The sequence below is a fragment of the Durotheca rogersii genome (genome assembly GCF_024521655.1).
Source record: "Durotheca rogersii strain YMJ 92031201 chromosome Unknown GGS23scaffold_2, whole genome shotgun sequence".
NCBI classification, from domain to species: Eukaryota; Fungi; Ascomycota; class Sordariomycetes; order Xylariales; family Xylariaceae; genus Durotheca; species Durotheca rogersii.
In genome coordinates, this window is record NW_026251233.1 from 1,060,324 (window position 1) to 1,078,413 (window position 18,090).

Sequence of the window (18,090 nt, forward strand, 5' to 3'; positions counted from 1 at the left end):
GAACCTCTTTCGATACAGGTAAAACCTACATGTATGTATAGGGCATGGCTGTCGAATGTAGGTTGCGCGTCCGTAGATGGCTGCATGCAGAGGAACGAACGTCGCATCGGGGACCGACCTGGCTGTAGCCCAAAAAAATGGCCTGCGCATGCTAGGGGAGAGAAGGGAACCAGCGGATCTGGGGCCAAGGATGAACGACCGACCCCACTTACACCCACGTACTACCTCTCAGTAGGTGGTAAAAGTAAACACATCGTCGTCTTTGCCTGGACGTACGAAGGCAACTCGTGTACTATAGTGCGTGTCACCGCTGTTGGTGAGGTTCGAATGCACGCCCCCCCCTCCCTCCGGCCCGGATATACTGTAGGTACGCAATTCCGTCCGCTATATGTCTGCCTGCCTACCTAGGACCTGGCACCTCGTAGGTAACATAACTTACCTAGGTGTCCTCCTATCTGTTACCTAACCTCCCAATGAAGTACCTTAGGTAGGTAAGATACCTTCTACCCAATGAACGCGTACATAAGGTAGGTAGGTAGGTAGGTAGGTAGGTAGGTAGAGGTACCTACCTCCTAGGTTAGGGTACCTGTTTCTTGGGATGGGTTTAATACCCGGTCTATACCCCCACATTGTGCACATTGTGTTAGGTAGGTACCTAAAGTGCATGGGCTGGCACGAAGATAAGCAAGCTCTCTCCAGACATTAGGTATCCTTACTCCGAAGTCCCCGCCCCGCTCTGCGGTGCAGCCTCTCGTGACCTTGGCCTGAAGGCATATATAAGCCTTCGGCGCGGTCTTAGGAGGTAATAGGCACTTAATATATGCTGTGTCATATAACGCGTCGTCTAGGTTCGACACATGCATAGCCTAGCTGGGTTACCTACCTACCGAGGTAGGTCCTTATGTCCAATACTGACCTGTCACACGTAGCGCATAGATGCATATGCATATACCTGGGCAGGCACAGGGTATGTAAATCCATGCCCACTTCCTACTTAGGTGTTATGCCGAGTTATGTTACCTGTAGCTGGTTCCTAGGCGAGATTACCTAATCTTAAGTGTTGGACGTCTTTCTTATCCAGATCCGCCCAATCCCGATAGTCCCCATCGTGCCGAGCACTTCATGCAATACGCACACCTCATCTCATCATCTCGTGTCTCATAGGCCGCCCAAGGTCACGATAGCTACCTACCTACCTGCCTGCCTACCTACGATCCCGCCCACGTTGTCCGGCTAAGGTCGCATGCTACCTACCTACCTACCTACCTACCTCAAGCGTGTATGTACGTCTACGACCAATTCCCAGAGCGTGGCACCGCTGCGAATCGTAAGGCTGCAGTAGCGGGTGAGGTCAGATGCCCGTACCGACGACAGATGAATCGCCAACCCATCATCGTGCCGAGCCTCCAGTCCAATGAAAAGGCACCCGGCGCCTTTCCAGCCACGAATCTGGCCAAAGGGCGCTTTGTAATATCACGTCTACCTAGCGGAGAGACTGGTTGGTAGCTGACGCCGCGTGACTGTCTTTGTGCATTCGATGCTATTCCGACTTCGCGCCTTACGGCCGCCTCCCAAAAAAAAGAATTCCTCTCCGTGTCTAACCACCCAACCAAAGGTGGGATCCCATTCAGAGGACCCGTCGCCCGTCGCCCCACGCGGCACCGTGCCGAGAGACCATACGTCAGCTCCTCAAATATACCGCAGACCGAACGTCCTCATCCGTATGCCGATGTACTCGCGTTGCTACGTCTGGTAGCTAAGCTACCTGCCGGCCTATTACCTTGGGTACTTCTCGCCTTGCTTAAGTATCTCTATATATAACTCTTTAGTTGGGCAGTCCGTTGTCATCTCGTCTTCTCCTCCACCTTTTCTTCGATTACCTGCTTCTTCGCCTTCCCGTCTGCTGCATGGCTTACCCCCGGTGCCCGGTGCTAGTAGGTGACCTCCTGGACTGAGCGGCACGGATCTGACCTGACCCTCTGTAAGGCGACCTCCCGCGCTTTCCCCGCCTTCGATATTGCTTACCTCTCCGTTCCTTTCCCCGATATATCGTACTTGCTGCCAACGTGACAACAAATTAGACGCGCTGGACCCGGCAGCGTGGGTATATGTCGTGCGTCATCGTTGTTTTTCACCGCTCCCTATAAGCATAGCGAGCCCAGTTGCGGAGGCTCCGCGCGAATGAAATGCACGTCGTATTCTTCGTGACCCTCAAGGCAAGGCCGGCGGACATCGGTGTAGCCTACGTTGAACATGCTCTATATAATCAGCGCTTGTCCGCCTCGAAGCGCTCCTGGCTTACGGTTTGACGAGGTTCTCGATGCCCAAAAATATCGCCTAGATTACTGCGTCTTGGCAGACACCCGCACTGACGTGTAACCGTTTTGTGCATTTCGACAGCACATCGCCATGCTTCTCGGCTAGATTCGAGGGCCGCTAGCCGTCTCGTGGCCCGTCACGCCCGCTTACGTTCGGCATCGACCGAAATTCGGCGAGTCTGACGAGAACTCGGGTGCGAAGCGGCGAATATGACGTCGCGGCCGGATAGGACCCGAAGTGTCGAGGTGGCTTTCGTCGAATCCTACTCGGAACGTCGGGAGTTTGAGCAATGAGAGCTACAGGTAAGCCGCTAGTAACTTTGGCTCTTTTACGAGGAGTGCCATTCGTGTGCCTGCGGCGGGTGGGTCACGTTCTAAGCCAAGGAGGACCCCCCCCGCGAGAGCTTCGGTCAACGGGTATAAACACGCAACGGGCAGCGTCCGTCAGTTACCTAGATCTATACGCACCACGTGCCAGCCGCATTATCATTAGAGGAAGATTGGGAAGGGAGAGGGTTGGGTTCTGTGCCGTCCACGACCACGGCCGGCATAACAGCCAGTATAAGCAGGGTTTACTGATAAGAGAAATGCGTCTGTAACTTCACTATCAGTCTAGCTCGCGCCGATCCGCCCACTTATCGATCGAAACTAGCCCGTTACCCACCTGTCTTGGGCAGGGTTCGCCGTTGTCGGAAGCTGGCAGATGGGGGGAGCGGAGGGACCAGAGCTTCGGCGACGGAAATACCCCTCTAAAGTTGCTACGACGCCGAGACATTACCTAATATCATGTCTCGGACTTAGCTCTGGTGACTCTCGCTAGGGTTTCGTGAACATCCACTATCCAACTTACTATCTCTAGGTGCCTCTCGCCACGATACCCGCGTAGCCGCACCAGCTAGCGACAGTCACTTCCGTGCTTGAGGATCCCGCGTCTACGGCCGTTGACCCCCTCCCTCCTCACACCTGTCTAAGCAAGCAGACTTATTATACCGATCTCGCGTCCCCGACCTCGACGGGCTAACTCTTCTATACCCTCCCCCTCCCCCGCCCTCCTAACGTTGTTTGCCCCGGGTAGAAGGGGACCTCCCTGTGGCCAAGGCAATTTACTAGACGACTGTGAACATGGCCTCGGAGACAAAGGGCCGCTTGGCCGGCAAGAATGCCATCATCACTGGAGGCGCTGGGTACGTTGTTTCCCGCCTTTCTCAGTTGTGATCTCTTATGTTGCCCGCGGTGGCCTTGCGTCCGCTGAGATCTAGCCACCCATCGGTGGGTGGCGTACTGTGGGGTAGTAGGGCCAAGTGCTAGTTCCGCAGGCTCGAGACTAATTCGCGTCGTCTACGCAGTGGCATAGGCCTCGAGACATCGATCCTCTTCGCTAAAGAGGGCGCGAGTGTTTTGGTGGTCGACATCTCCGGGCCGGCGCTCGAGAAAGCGAAGGCGAAGGTCTTGCAGCTGGTACCGCACGCCAAGCGGGTAGAAACAGCGGTATGTTATCGTCAGACCTCGACCCCGTCTCCGAGAAACAACAAGCCTTAGCATAGGCAGGAAGGCGGTCCAGGCGTCTGGAGAAATGCTGAATTTGCGGGCTGACTCGCGCTTCTCATCCCCTCTTTACCCCTCCCCCCAATAGACTTGTGACGTTTCCAAAGAAGATCAGGTCAAGGCGACGATAGAGTCGCTAGATTCGTGGGGGGGCCTCGACGTTATCTTTAATAACGCGGGAATTATGCATGCGCGGGACGACGACGCGGTCGGCACGCCCGAAGATATCTGGGACCTGACGATGTCGATCAACGTGAAGGGGGTTTGGTACGGGTGCAAGCACGCGGTGCTGGCGCTACGGCGGAACAAGAAGACGAAGGGCAGCATCATCAATACGGCGTCGGTGGTCGCGCTCGTCGGCTCGGCGACACCACAGCTCGCGTACACCGCGTCGAAGGGGGCTGTGCTGGCGCTGACGCGCGAGCTCGCCGTCGTCCACGCGCGCGAAGGCTTCCGCTTCAACAGCCTGTGCCCGGCGCCGCTCAACACGCCGCTGCTCCAGGACTGGCTCGGCGACGACGCCCCCAAGCGCGCCCGCCGCGAGATCCACTTCCCCACAGGCCGCTTCGGCGAGGCAGTCGAGCAGGCCCAGGCCGTCCTCTTCCTCGCCTCCGACGAGGCTGGCTTCGTCAACGGCCACGACATGGTCGTCGACGGCGGCATGAGCAAGGCCTACGTTACCGCCGAGGGCCCTGCCCTCCCAGCGCCGACGAACAACGCCCTCAAGAACGAACTATAGATGCCGTCGCGGCTGCGAAAGCAGCTCTTGACGAGATAGCTGGGTCCTACGACTAGGCACCGACGCAAAAATGTCCAGAGAGCAGAGTCTAGGTACCAGAGAGGGGCCGAAGCGGCCACGCGGTATCAACCCTGACAATCGAATATGTTCTTTTATGATATTTCTCGTTTGTTTGCTTGTTTCTCCTATATACCGCGCTTGCTCTATCATATCCCAAGCTTCGCGGCCGCCCGAGCTACCTCTAGATATTATCGGACGGCCAGTAGGTATTAGCTGTAGTGACCATCTATGAAGCACCTCCACCGACCATGTACCCGCATGTACGAACCGCCTTTTTTAATCTTGTGCAGCCGCGCCGCCGGTCAACACTGGAGAGAGCTGTCCCAAACTCCGACGCTGTAGAAAGAATTGAGAGAAAAATGGAAGCGGGGCCGAGCAGGGCCCGGAATCAGGCAGGTAAGACATGCATCCATCGCTAACTTAGGTACAGCCGAGCCGACGCTCAGTCAAACTGGCCCTCGGTGTTGCCGTCGCCCATACTCTTGCTACTGCTGCTACCGCTCTGGATGGCGCCGAGGATGCCATCCATGTAGCTGGCGCCGCTCCACTTCTGGTGGGTGAGCACGTCGCAACCGAGCTCCTTCTCGCGGCGCTGGACGAGCTCGACGTAGGCGAGCATGCCGTCCGTCTTGTAGCGCCGGGCGAGCTCGTGCGTGATGGCGGCAGTACTGTGCAGGCCGGCGAGCGAGATGAGCTGCAGCACGAAGCCCTCCCGCGCGATGTCCCAGATGAAGGACCGCAAGCTCGCGTCGGTGAAGCCGTGCGCCATCCAGTTGAACGACGGCGACAGGTTGTACACCAGCCCCTTGCCCGGAAATGCCGCACGCACCGCCTGCCCCAGCCGCGTCGCGACACCGACGTCCGGGTCACCCGTCTCCACCCACAGCAGGTCCGCGTGCGGCCCGAAGGCGATCGCGCGCTTCGTCGCCGCCACCATGCCGGCACGGTAGTGGTAGAAGCCCTCGCGCGTGCGCGGCAAGTCCCAGCTAAACGCGATAGCCTGACTGCCGCCGACCTTGCGGGCGAGCGCACGGCGCCGCGTGATGCTCATGTTGCGGTCGGCGGCGACGGCGCGGAGGTAGGCGTCGATGCTGTCCTTGGCGACGCCGCGCGCCGTCATCTGCTCCACGGCGGCCTCGTCAAAGGTCACGAGCCGCGTTTTCTTGACCCACGCGGCCTCGAACTCATCGATCTCGGCCCCGGGGGCGCCCGCCGCCTCCATCTCCTGCAGCGTCTCAGCGAGCGCCGCGCCCGCGACGGCCTCCTCGCCGGAGACGCCAAGGATGAATTCGTGGTCCCGCACGTCGACGGCGCTCGAGATGAGTCGGCCGCTCTCCGAGTCGGTGCGGGCGATAACGAGATTCTCGGTGCCCATCACGTCCCACTGGAAGCGCGCGGCTGTAAGGCGGTTGATGTGCTCGCCGACGGGCACCAGCACCTTACCAGCCAGGTGGCCGCACTTCTTGCCGCCGTGCATCTGGTCCTCGAAGTGGACGGCGGCAGCGCCGTTCTCGGCGAACAGCTTGGCGAGCTTCAGTACGGTGGTCAAACCGCCGTGGCCCATGTCGCCGTCGGCGATGATAGGACGCAGGTAGTCGGTGTAAGGCGTCTTCTTACGGCCCTCGGGCGTCATCTTCCGCCGCAGGTCCCATTGCTTCCGGTCGTGCATGGACTGGGCCTTGGCAAGGCGCTGGACCTGGTTCGGGACGGTATTATAGGGGTAATCGCCAAAGTCGGGCGAGACTTCGTTGGTGGTGGTGAGGACCGAGGAGCAGGCCCAGCCGGAAACGTAGAGAACCTCTTGGTGCGGTGCCTGCTGCGTCATCTGTACGGGGTCGATAGCGCCCACTATTCACACACGTTAGGGAAGGGACAGAGACGTTCTCAACGCGCGGCCCGGACGTACTGGTGTGTACCGGCTCTCCTTTCGCCCCCCTCTCCTTGAGCAGGTTGAAAAGCTTTCTCGCCATGAGGGAGCTGGGATAGCTTTGCAGCTGCGACCCGCGCTTCGACACGACGTCTGCGGCAGTGTATGGCCGTACGATGCCCTCGTACCTAGGTGTGGCCCACCAGGCCTCGACATCTCTTATCTGCTGTTCGTAGAGGGCATCCTCGGCGGCACCGGGCTTCTCGGCTTCCGGGAGGAGCTGGAAGGCGTCGGAGGGGAGGGCGGTCGACACGGGGGGGTTGGCGGGAGGCAACGCCATCCGCGTCGCGGTAGAGGCGAAGTATCTCGGGACAGCGAGGCAAGCGGAGGCGCGGCGGGGAAGCGCAATGCTTCGAGGAGCCCGGGCAGCAACTCGGCGGAGCATCGCGATCGCTTGCCTGGGACTGTGAACGAGCCTATTCACTCTGTGCGCGCCGTCTTCCTCTGCAGGGGTATTTCGTACTAAATATATACAATAATGGGTATCTGGGTAGGTATGCAGGTAGGTATACGGTTCGTGGGGGAGGGGTAAGAGATGGTATATTGGTGTTGAGGATCAGATCGGCCATGGAGAGAGAAGAAGCTCCTCGGCTACCTTAGGTACTTGTACCCACTAGAAAGCACCTCTATATTCTGCTGATTGATTGACAAATCGGCTCGCCGATAAGCCTCCGGTCTGCTGGACTCGGTACTGGACCTGCCCATCAGCAGGAGAGGCTTAGGTGCTTCCGGGCTAACTTGGGTAGAGCGGCTCAGCGCATCTCGGGTACCTGCTCGGCCTCCCTAGGTACCTACAGGTACCTAAACCTATGACCATTGCTTATGGCTCCTCGCTATATATATAGGGACCTCCGACGGCCGGGAACCCTATAACCAACCCAGGCCAGACGGGGGCACGGGGGTGGGCTGCTACGTACCCAGTAGCCGCGGGCCTGCATCGGCAACCTGCGGCTTTCGTCTCGCTCTGGCCTAGCGCCTCATCCGGCCGGCGTCTCCTGGCCTTCGGACAAAGAGCTAAAACCGACAAGAACGAGCCCTTAACCGAGGCAACCGACTTGAAGGCTCACCTCACCTTACGACGGCCCAGATCGTGTGGTGAGGTATGTGGCTGCTACTACATCGCTGGCTTCTACACGACTGCTAGGTGCATGATTACGGCACGACTACGACACGACTCTCCACCTACGAGCTCGTTGCAGAAGATCGAGCTCTCTCTGGCCGGACGCAAACCTGCGTACCTACTGCTCACTCGTACATACGACGCCATGCATTCGCCGTATCACGACACGCACGCAGTGTCGCGACAGATGAGCGTGAATGTACCTACCTGATAAAAAGTCACCGAGACAATGGGGTTGCCGTCATCCGATTTCTCAAGCCATGTCTCAATGTGTCGGCAACTTGCAACGTCGTCAAGTCTGTCCCGCCCTTGCTTGAAGTGTAACCGGCAACGCGAATCCTTCAGAGTTGGCGTCGACGGACAAACGGGGCAGGGCTAGCGGGAGACGGGTTCCCTCGGTTGACGCGGGGGAGAGGGAGCGCTGAGTAGGCACCCCCCCACACCCCCTCGAGCCCCCCATACGTAGGCACAACGACCTCCAGATTCCCCCATTAGGGGAACTGGGTAGCCTGCTAGGGAGGGTAGCCTGCTAGGGAGGGTAGCCTGCTAGGGAGGGTAGCCTGCTAGGGAGGGTAGCCTGCTAGGGTGGCCTGCGAGGATGGCCTGCTGCGACTGTTGAGAGGGGTAGGTCAGGTAAGTAACGGGGGGACGGGGCGGGGGTTAGTAGGTTCACCTTTGTGCCCTGCATTGCATCCTCCTCCCCACGTCGCCGGACAGAGAAAGGTCTAGGTAGTTGTTCGGTCTTGGCCTGGGGAATACCCCGTATATTTTATTACACGACCTTCCCTTTTTTTTTTATCCCTCGTCGAGCTGGCGCTAGTATTTGTTCTCTGGTTTCCCCTCGGGTCGCCGTAGTTTTTTGTTATTTTATTTTTGCTTCGCCATCTTCGCTTTGCACGCTGAACATACCGGACATACCGCTCTTTCACGTTACACTTTTGCTTGGTTGTAACCCCGGCCGAGCCAGATCGTCGACGGCCCATCCGCCTTCGTCCCAACATGGTAGCCAAACTAAAAGCCGCCACGAGGGCGTTGGGTGCCCTGAGGGTAAGTCGGTTTGGCGAGAAGCAGATACCTGTTTCTTTCTCTCTTCCCGTCCGTAGATCGTGCCGGCTGACATCTAGCTAGCCCCGTACTAACCCGGCCGTTGTCGTCCCCGCTGTCAGGTCCTACTCCTCCTCCTCCGAGCCCAGTTTGAAGGATGCCCTGAGAGAGGCAATCCCCGCTAAGAGGGATCTCCTCAAGAAGGTCAAGGCACACGGCTCCAAGGTCATTGGCGAGGTCAAGGTCGAGAACACGATCGGCGGCATGAGGTTTGCTGCCTACTTCCCTTCACAGCTCTTCGGATCTGCTCGGGTCGGCTAACACCTATGCCGCAGGGGCCTGAAGGCAATGGTGTGGGAGGGCTCTGTGCTGGATGCGAACGAGGGTATCCGGTTCCACGGCCGCACGATAAAGGACTGTCAAAAGGAGCTCCCCAAGGGCAAGACGGGCACGGAAATGCTTCCGGAGGCCATGTTCTGGCTTCTCTTGACCGGAAAAGTCCCTTCGGTCGGTCAGGTCCGACAGCTATCGCGTGAGCTTGCCGAGCAGGCCCAGCTCCCCGATTACGTAAACAAGATCCTAGACGGTTTCCCTCGAGACCTCCACCCCATGACCCAGTTCGCCATCGCCGTCAGCGCCCTAAATTACACCTCCAAGTTCGCCAAGGCCTACGAGCAGGGTTTGAGCAAAGCCGACTACTGGGAGCCTACCTTTGACGATGTTATAAGCTTGCTGGCTAAGCTGCCCACCATCGCCGCCAAGATATACCAAAACTCGTACCGCAATGGTGGTGCTCTCCCCGGCGAGGTCGACCTGGAGCAGGATTGGTCGTACAACTTTGCCACTCTGCTTGGTAAGGGTGGAAAGGAGAACGAAGATTTTCAAGACCTGCTGAGGTTGTACCTGGCGCTTCACGGCGACCACGAAGGCGGGAACGTCTCGGCGCACGCCACTCATCTAGTCGGCAGTGCTCTCAGCGACCCGTTTTTAAGCTACAGCGCTGGACTCCAAGGCTTGGCCGGACCGTTGCACGGGTAGGTGGACATCGTCGCTCGGAACCTGTCTCAGGCTCGGCTCAGCTAACAATTCTCTCCTAGTCTTGCCGCACAAGAAGTCCTCCGCTGGATTCTCCAGATGAAGGAGAGCATACCAGCTAAATACTCGGAGAAGGATGTTAACGATTACCTGTGGTCGACGCTCAACAGCGGCAGAGTCATCCCCGGCTATGGCCATGCTGTCCTTCGCAAGCCCGATCCTCGGTTTGAGGCGCTGATGGATTATGCCGCTACTCGCCCGGCGATTGCCAACGACCCGGTATTCCAGCTGGTGAAGATCAACAGCGAAATCGCCCCCGAGGTTCTGAAGAAGCACGGCAAGACCAAGAACCCCTATCCTAACGTTGACTCGAGCAGTGGTGTCCTGTTCCACCACTACGGGTTCCACGAGACTTTGTATTACACTGCCACCTTCGGTGTAAGCAGAGGATTGGGACCGCTGGCCCAACTTATCTGGGACCGCGCCCTCGGCCTCCCCATTGAGCGGCCCAAGAGCATAAATTTGGAGGGTATACTGAAGCAAGTAGAGGCGTAAAACCGGTTCGCGCGTAGGCCGAGGCTTGTGGTGTCGCCTTAGCCTCGAGTTGGGAGATGGGGTCGTGACGTTCCTATGCTCGCCAAAGTTGCACTGCACTTTCGCGCGCTCCTCGAAACCACAAACCCTTGGCTCCCTAGACCTGTTAGACCAATCGATGGATAATTTCACAACACGCGATATAACTCGACTCCCGCGGCGGCGCGAGGGCCCAATTGAATCTTTTTCAGAGCTCTTTCTCCGCGCCAGTTCCGGCCACCTTGAGTGTCCCTTTCCGGAGCTTAGCTCCCCTAGCTCTAAATATCCCCATAAGATCGAAAGCCCTCTCTAGTCAGCCTCGTTAGCTCAAGACCGCTGCGCGACAGGGGCAGGTCAACGTTTACCACGTCTTGACGATGTAACCGTTGCCCCAGTCAGAAGACCAGGGGAGGGACTCGTTTCAGAGCGCTGATGACGCGACGGAGAGTCGAGATTTCGCACAAGTTGCTTATTTACTCGGTAGCAGAGCTTCTAGCCCCTCAGCGGGGAGCAGGTGTCACGCCCAGGACTCCGTTCATCAAAAAGAGTTAGCCGAGCGACCCGGTGTGAATCTCGCCATGTCCACGAAGGCGGAGCATGGCATATTAACCGCCAACATCTCGGTTGCCGGATTGCAAGGGCGGTTCTAAATTTGGGGTAAAGACGCATCTCACGAAAGCCACGATAATGCGGTTCGTGCGACCTCGCCGCTCTCCCCCTCTGCCGCAACGTCGTATTCGTCCGCCACGTCAAACAGTCGAGACGCCTTCAACGGAAGACCCAGAGCGTGTGCTCTTCCACCTGCCCTAGCCATGTGTGTCACGATCTGAATTCCAGCCCATTCCCATTGGCGACAGCTAACTTCCCCCGGGAAACGGCTTGGTCCTTGGGAGGACACGTCCGTATTCGGATCAGCTCTCAGCCCAGAGCACCAGCAAGGTTGGTCTGCGTTGTCGGAATTCGGACGATGCAGCCCATCCCGTCCTCGGGGAACACGTGTGGGCAACATCGAAGCGGACTTAAATGCGCATCTCCCCCTGCTGCTCGTCAACGCGGCTAAAGAGGCTAAAGAGGATTGAAAGCCAAAATATGGAGATCTGCCTCATACATGGAGCCAGGACGCCCTACGCGACGCGGTATTCCCTCCCCCCAGCGGAAGCAGCCGAATCGGTATCATCTTTCGTCCACATGTCTCTGGACTGACTCACCGCGCTCATGTGGCCTTACGTTCTGCGCTCCCGATCCAGAATGCACCACTTTGTCCCTATGCCATTTCCAGCTGAACGGCTCTCCGGAGGCGTAAGCCTGGACTGCTGGCAGGCAATGCGGCCGCGAACGATATCCTCCGATATCTGTTCAGAGTACATTCGGATAGCCCAGCTGGCTATAACGTGCGGTATCGAGAGCGGCTGGCCCTCCCTGCCCTCGGTGGCGAGAGGCCTGACGCCGCCTGTATCGGGAGGAGCGAGTCACCGCATCTTGTCCCAGCGTTCCGGCTTCAACTTGCGGTCGTTGGCGTAAGAGTCGACAGGCCTCCAGGATGGATAATCAAGCTCACTCTCCCGGGTCCCAGAACGGACTTAAAATAGCATTGGGTGCGGTGCGTGTGTCTGGATGCTCAGTGATGTGACGTCTCGCATCTTTATCTCGGAACCTAGATCTCGACTCGGTACCATATTGTCTAAGTTGCCAGTGCCCAGGTTCCTGTCTTCAGAGCCTCCCTCAGGCATCCCCCGGCGGATCTCAACTTAGTGTATCGCTAAGCACTGGGTTGCCTCTCAACCGTGTCATGTGGCCGGCTTCTCGCCTTCTACTGGGGTTTCGGTTTGCTAATGCTGTTACTATAAAAAGAATCCGGCACCGAGTCGACGGAAAGACTATAATAGCTAGGCTCGCTCGACTTAATATGAATTCATCTATTTCACCTTGTCCGCCAATTCAACCGTAAATTTGTAGGCGAGGCTGGACGGCCGACGGCTAGGGTTTCGCTCCTAAAGCCCACGGTCTAGGTTCGCAATCTATTCCCGAAATTAATCAGCGCGTCTTCTTGCGATTTCTCACGATCCCTCACGATGTTATCGAGAGCTTCTCGGTTCGCCAGAAGCTAATATCCATGCTGGCCGGAGGAGACTCAGTCGTCGACTGGGTTGTCCGCCTTGGGCTCTGCTGATTTGCTATCCGTCGACGAGGATCGAGGACTATATAAGTGTGGCCATATCCCCCGATGAAGTCGATTCGGGTTCACATCAGCACAACAACCCAGGAAGACAGCTTTTCCGGCTTCCCAGTACCCGTACACCCTTCAAAACACCCATCTAACCAGATACTCGGTGTATCAGAGGTCAAAATGCGGTCCTTCATCGCTCTCCTGATGCCCCTTCTTGCCGCGGCTAACCCCATTGGCATCATCGGCAACGGTGACACCCCCAATGTGAACGAAATTACCATCGTCAGCGCTTCCGCTAGTGGTAACGGGTGTCCTCAGGGGACCGTGACTACCGACCTCTCCCCTGACCGAAAGGCGAGCCCCCTTTTCGACTCTCGTACATGGAATTTACCACCCCCATTATCGCCCCCCTGTTTGGCTTACGGGCTGGCTGACTCGATACTAGGTCATCACCTTCGGATTCGACGCCTTCCAGGTGTACACCGGACCTGGCACCAAGGTGTCTGATAAGTCTAAGAACTGCCAGCTTCATCTGAACCTCAAGTACCCAGGCGGCTTCCAGTTCGCCATCGTCGAGTCCACGTACCACGGTTATGCCCAACTCGACCCTGGTGTCACCGGAACTTTCTATTCGACCTACTACTTCTCGCAGGACGCTGGTGCTACCGTGAGTACTCCTTACCCCTGACTGACACCGCCTCCTGATCCCCGCATTCGTAACTGGGACCTCGGGACAGGAAGATCCAGAGGGCTCTAGGAGGCGGTTGCAAAATCCCCACCATTTAGCTTTTCAATGGCCAACAATGTTAACCCGTCGATTAGACTACCACACGCACCTCCATCGAGGGAGGCGGTATCTGGGCTGGCGGCCAGGTGTACACCAAGCAGGACCAGGTCCCGACTGCTTCCGTCATCTGGTCGCCCTGCGGCGCCACTGGAATCCTCAACGTGAACAACCGTATCGCGTTGACGTCGAGCAACGCGACCGCCTCGGGCCAGATCTCGGACGACGATGCCACCGTTGCCTTCACCCAGCAGGTCCACGTCAGCTGGCAGGCATGCAAATAGATGGAAAAGAGCGGTTTCCGAGCACCCGAATGAGGAAGAGGTTTCCTAGCTAGGACGCCGGCGATTGGAAAGAGGATATCGTACGGGGGAGGGAGGAGCAGGGCGAGAAGGTGACAGGTTACGAGGGGACTAGGAGGACAGCCCGCACATATCGTAGGATAGCCCGATGATCCAATATATTCTTTTGAAACTCGAACCGGGAACGGGGTGCGAACAATCAATCCATGGGCTCTCTTTTCTAGAACAACAGGTTGCCGCTCGAACATACGGAGACCCAGAGGACGGCGAGCAACGCACGCGCGCCTCAGTTGGAGTGTAGCCAAATACGAGCGAGAGCTTCGCGCTGGACCACGGATACCAGGGACTGTTGGGAGGGCGGGGGGTATTTTTACTGTTTACGTCGGCGCTGTATTAGTGAACCCGAGAACACCACTACCAAAGACTATAGGATCCCCTCCCTTCTTCTCAACTACAGAAATGCTAGATATTCCCACCACCGTGGTGGCAAAATGCCACGGACGACACAACAACGTCAAAATATGCCCGCCCCCAGCTCCTCACACCGGGGGCCGGTCCTGCGCGAATAGTTGTATAAATCTCGTAAACCGTTCGTAACCAGCCGAAAAACCCGAACTCTTTTTTCCCCTCTCTCCGCTTCCTCTCTTCTATTGCCCCACCCATGCCCGTCTGCGCCCTTCCTCTCCCTAGCCCCATCTCGATGATTTCTAGGGGGTAGCAGTCTAGCGCCTGCCGACCGATTCGATCCCAGGGACCGCTCTACTCGGCCCGCAGGGGCACTAGTATCCAACGAGAAGACATCCGAGTCCGGGGGGGGGGGGGGGGGGAGAGGTACGGCGACCTCAGAAGCGGCCCTGCTGGGGGGGGAAGCTGTTATTCCGGGGGGGGCCGACAGGGCTGTTCATGGCGTCGTCGCGGAGGAGGGGGACGGCGGCGGGGGCGGGGGCGGGGCCGGTGGGGTCCCAGGCGGCGGCGGGGGGGCCGGCGGAGGTGCCGGGGGGGGAGTCGGGGACGGCGTAAGCAGCGGTGGCAACGCCGGCGGCGCCCTTGTACTCGGCGCCGTCGAAGCGCAGGGCGTCGGGGTCGCGGCCCTCCTTGCGGAAGCGCTCGAGCTCGAGGCGCTCCTGCTCCTCGCGCTGGGCGGCGAGCGCGGCCTCCCGGCGGCCGCGGCGCCGCTGCTTGAACGAGTACACGGCCAGCGCGACGATCAGCAGCCCGCCCACGCCCCCCGCCGCCCCGTACACGCCCATCTTCGTCCCCGCCGGCAGCGCCTCCCACTTCTCCGACAGCGACTTCTCCGGCTCCCGGTGGATGTTCTCGAACGCGGTCGAGTTGCCGCTGCGGGGGGGCCCGCGGTTAGCGAGGGGTTTTGGTTTACGCAGCTGTGACGGAAGGAAAGAGGAGAAGGATATGTCTGGGCGTCGAGGAGCCGACGCCGCAGCAGGGAATCACCACTTACCTAACGATCTTGATGCTCTCCCACGACCCGCTGTTGTCGCTGTACGAGTACTCCTTGCCGGTCGAGTAGTCCTCGACGAAGGCGCTCTTGACCCACATGGTGTAGGGGCGGGAGTAGTCGGTCTCGCCGCCGGCCCACTCGATGGTGCCCTTGGGCTGGTCGGGGTCGCCGCCGGCCCAGATGCCGAGGCTGAGCTTCATGGGGGTCTGGGGGTAGTAGTAGGAGTCGTTGGCGTCCTTGGCGTGGAGGGTGCGGATGAGCTCGCCGTCGATGAACCACTCGAGCTTGTCCTCGGTCCAGGTGGAGGTGTAGTTGTGGAAGTCGTCCTGGACGCCGCCGGCGACGGGGTGGTAGCCGGCGTTGCGGAAGTCGGGGTGGCCCTTGCCGAAGTAGTTGGTCGACGCGTGGGTCGCGTTGCCGCCCATGAACTCCCAGTCGACCTCGTCGAGCACGTCGGAGGACCAGACGATCGAGCTGATGATGCCGGTGCCCGACGCGGCGCGCAGCAGCACCTCGGTGCGCCCGCCGAAGAAGTAGAAGTTGGAGATCAGCGTCGGCGACTCGCCCTTGCGGTTGATCGTGAACGCCGCGCCCAGGTCCGCGCTGTAGCTGACCACGCCCGCCGTCGTGTTGAACGTCCCCGCCGGCGGCGTGCTGTTGAACACGAACGTGTGCGCCGTCCCCAGCGCCGGGTCCGCCGGACACGTCTCGTTCAGCGGGTTGCAGTCCGTGTGCAGCTGGCCGGCGACGGGAGATACGAGGACCGACGCGAGCAGCGCTAAGGCCGCTACTAACGACGAGGAAGACGGCATCGCGACGGGTAGCCGAGGATTTTTGGGGGGGGGGGGGTGGTAACGACGGTAGCGGTAATTAACGATCGAATGGTTCGGTTGGGCGTCTCGTCGGGACGTGATTTACGGCGCGGAGAGGATTTGACGATCCCAGCCTCCTCAAGCCAATAGATTGAGTCTGTACGGCTATATCGTCCACGACATAGCTCTTGAGAAACTGGAAAGAGAGAGAGAGAGTGACGGAGAAGTTCAAAAGACTGTGTGTGGCGGTATGAAACAGAGGCAAGCAAGGAGCGAAAGTCGGGGGAGGGGAAAGGATGGAGAGAGCGCGTCGCTAGGTTCCAAGGCCCGATTAAGACGGAGAGATTATCATCACGATGGCTAGTATGGATTAGGGATCTATAATAGCAATAAGGACGGACGCTGAAAGGCCTGCTAGAGACCTGGACAGGCGGTAAGGATCGTGGGTGTCGTTTCAAGTCGTCGCACACAATATGCGATGAAGGAGCGTGGGTGTGTGGCAGTTTTTTTTTGCACTTGGTAATCTTGGTAAGTCTTGGACTTTCACCAGGGCCTCGACGGGAAACAATAGAGAGAGAGAATAAGGGTCAATGGAGCATTTCCTGCTATGTGAAAGCAAATGACGAACGAAGGCGGAATGGACAAGGGGAGGGAAGGGATTGGAGGGGGGGGGGTGGCCTCTCCTCTCTAATTAGCCCCTTTATTCAACCCCGTCATCCCTTGTTCTGCTCAAAGACAACAATAGCTCTCGGTGCCAATGATGAGGGTGTCGAAGTAAAATGACGGTAACACCCAAGGAAGCCCCCCAGGTACCAGTTGGGAAAAGGGGGCACCCGCCGTTGGCTCCACCATACAGCGCCACGGAGCACTTTAGATAAGGTCGCCAGGGACCAGGGGTGGCTCTGGCGATCTGCAACGGGCGTCGTTCGACGCGTTGCTTGTTGCAGTCTAGCTGATCGGCATTTAGCCTGGACTTCTACACGTGCTACGCCCATCGACATAGGTAGGTATAATACCCAAATGTGTGTGTGTCTTAGGTAGTATGTAAGGGGAGGCCATCGTCGACCTTCTCACCGCGGTGCAGGAATCGGTAATGAGATAGACATATGGGGTTCGCGCCTCGACGGCCTGTCTGTGGGGAGAACCCGGCAAGGAGGAGTAGCGGCAACAATCGCTTCCACGAGAGATACCGTCTCCTCCTCCCTCTCCCTCTCTCTCTCTGTCCATCTCTCCTTTTTACCTACTCAAGTCAGACCAACTACGGATTCCCAAAGGAGTGAACTGGAGCGAAATATGTGCTTGCGCCCATAACGTGCATAGACAATAAATATATAGCTAGGCCACATTCTATGTATACATATATGCCAATGGTGTGGGATGGGGCTGGTTGGTTTCACTGGGCCTGGCTTGGTATCTTGGTCTCTAGCCAATATTACGGCGCAGACCAAGAGGATTCACAATGGCATCAGGCGGGACGCAGCACCCGTGTACCTACATACAATACCAATCCATCGTGGCGTTGGCAAAAGGGCGACTTGGCGGGATTAATGCCAAGGGCTTCTTTCGGCTCGGAAACCGCACTATTGGTCTTGACTCTCGGGAGAGAGCCGAGGCGCGTTGAGTCGTAGCTGTGCAAACCCTCTCTTCTCTCTCTCTCTCTCTCTTTCGGAAGGTCACCCATCGCGGCCTTCTCTGGATATTCGAAAGACGAAGAAAAGAGAAAACGCACGTCACTACTATTCGCTACTAGAGAGAAGCTGAGAAAGCGTTCCGCGAGGCCAATTCGTATGTATATTCTGTTCTCCGCAGCGTTCCATCGTCTCCCCTCTCCCCGTCACGATCTATAGTATTACCTCCTACTACTATTACCACTCGTCGTATACCGCTGTCCGGTAAATCTGAAGCCGGGTTATGTCGTGAAAACGGACCACAAAAGAGAGTACCGCGGAGCGTGGACAATGCATTATATGTACATGTTCCTCTCCACCGCAAGAACTGCCGCCGTTCCGTGGCGGCAGGGAGACATTAAATACGTTCAAGGGAATTCGCTCGCTCGCTCCCGCGCTCGTTTATGCCAGTGCAGTGTCTAATTAAATGATTTCGTGAATATTCGCCCGAAGGCCCTTCTCGTCTTCGTACGCCTGCCGGCCCTCCACCGCCATTCGTTTCCCGTACGGCCCGGTAATTGGCATGCCGTGAAAAACT

At 58.0% G+C, this 18,090-nt stretch overlaps 5 protein-coding genes across 5 annotated transcripts; 3 read left to right on the forward strand and 2 right to left on the reverse strand.

The window, feature by feature from the left end:
• The first annotated feature begins 3,179 nt into the window (after positions 1 to 3,179).
• GGS23DRAFT_174520 (NAD(P)-binding protein) lies at positions 3,180 to 4,756 on the forward strand. The gene is made up of 3 exons (XM_051511582.1): positions 3,180 to 3,502; positions 3,665 to 3,806; positions 3,952 to 4,756. The coding sequence occupies exons 1-3, from the start codon at positions 3,441 to 3,443 to the stop codon at positions 4,600 to 4,602; spliced, it is 855 nt and encodes a 284-aa protein (XP_051376086.1). The 5' UTR covers positions 3,180 to 3,440; the 3' UTR covers positions 4,603 to 4,756.
• A 348-nt stretch (positions 4,757 to 5,104) lies between these two features.
• Positions 5,105 to 6,869, reverse strand: GGS23DRAFT_602503 (isocitrate lyase; the record flags this gene model as incomplete). The annotated part of the gene is made up of 2 exons (XM_051519332.1): positions 5,105 to 6,510; positions 6,569 to 6,869. The coding sequence occupies 2 exons, from the start codon at positions 6,867 to 6,869 to the stop codon at positions 5,105 to 5,107; spliced, it is 1,707 nt and encodes a 568-aa protein (XP_051376087.1).
• Positions 6,870 to 8,339: 1,470 nt separating this feature from the next.
• Positions 8,340 to 10,598, forward strand: GGS23DRAFT_174510 (citrate synthase). The gene is made up of 4 exons (XM_051511581.1): positions 8,340 to 8,756; positions 8,838 to 9,022; positions 9,089 to 9,787; positions 9,851 to 10,598. Exons 1-4 carry the CDS (start codon positions 8,709 to 8,711, stop codon positions 10,341 to 10,343), a joined length of 1,425 nt encoding a protein of 474 aa, XP_051376088.1. The 5' UTR covers positions 8,340 to 8,708; the 3' UTR covers positions 10,344 to 10,598.
• A 1,849-nt stretch (positions 10,599 to 12,447) lies between these two features.
• On the forward strand, positions 12,448 to 13,963 carry GGS23DRAFT_174699 (uncharacterized protein). The gene is made up of 3 exons (XM_051511583.1): positions 12,448 to 12,882; positions 12,974 to 13,195; positions 13,351 to 13,963. The coding sequence occupies exons 1-3, from the start codon at positions 12,586 to 12,588 to the stop codon at positions 13,594 to 13,596; spliced, it is 765 nt and encodes a 254-aa protein (XP_051376089.1). The 5' UTR covers positions 12,448 to 12,585; the 3' UTR covers positions 13,597 to 13,963.
• Positions 13,964 to 14,456: 493 nt separating this feature from the next.
• Positions 14,457 to 15,885, reverse strand: GGS23DRAFT_592698 (glycoside hydrolase family 16 protein; the record flags this gene model as incomplete). The annotated part of the gene is made up of 2 exons (XM_051517916.1): positions 14,457 to 14,952; positions 15,074 to 15,885. 2 exons carry the CDS (start codon positions 15,883 to 15,885, stop codon positions 14,457 to 14,459), a joined length of 1,308 nt encoding a protein of 435 aa, XP_051376090.1.
• Between the last annotated feature and the right edge of the window lie 2,205 nt (positions 15,886 to 18,090).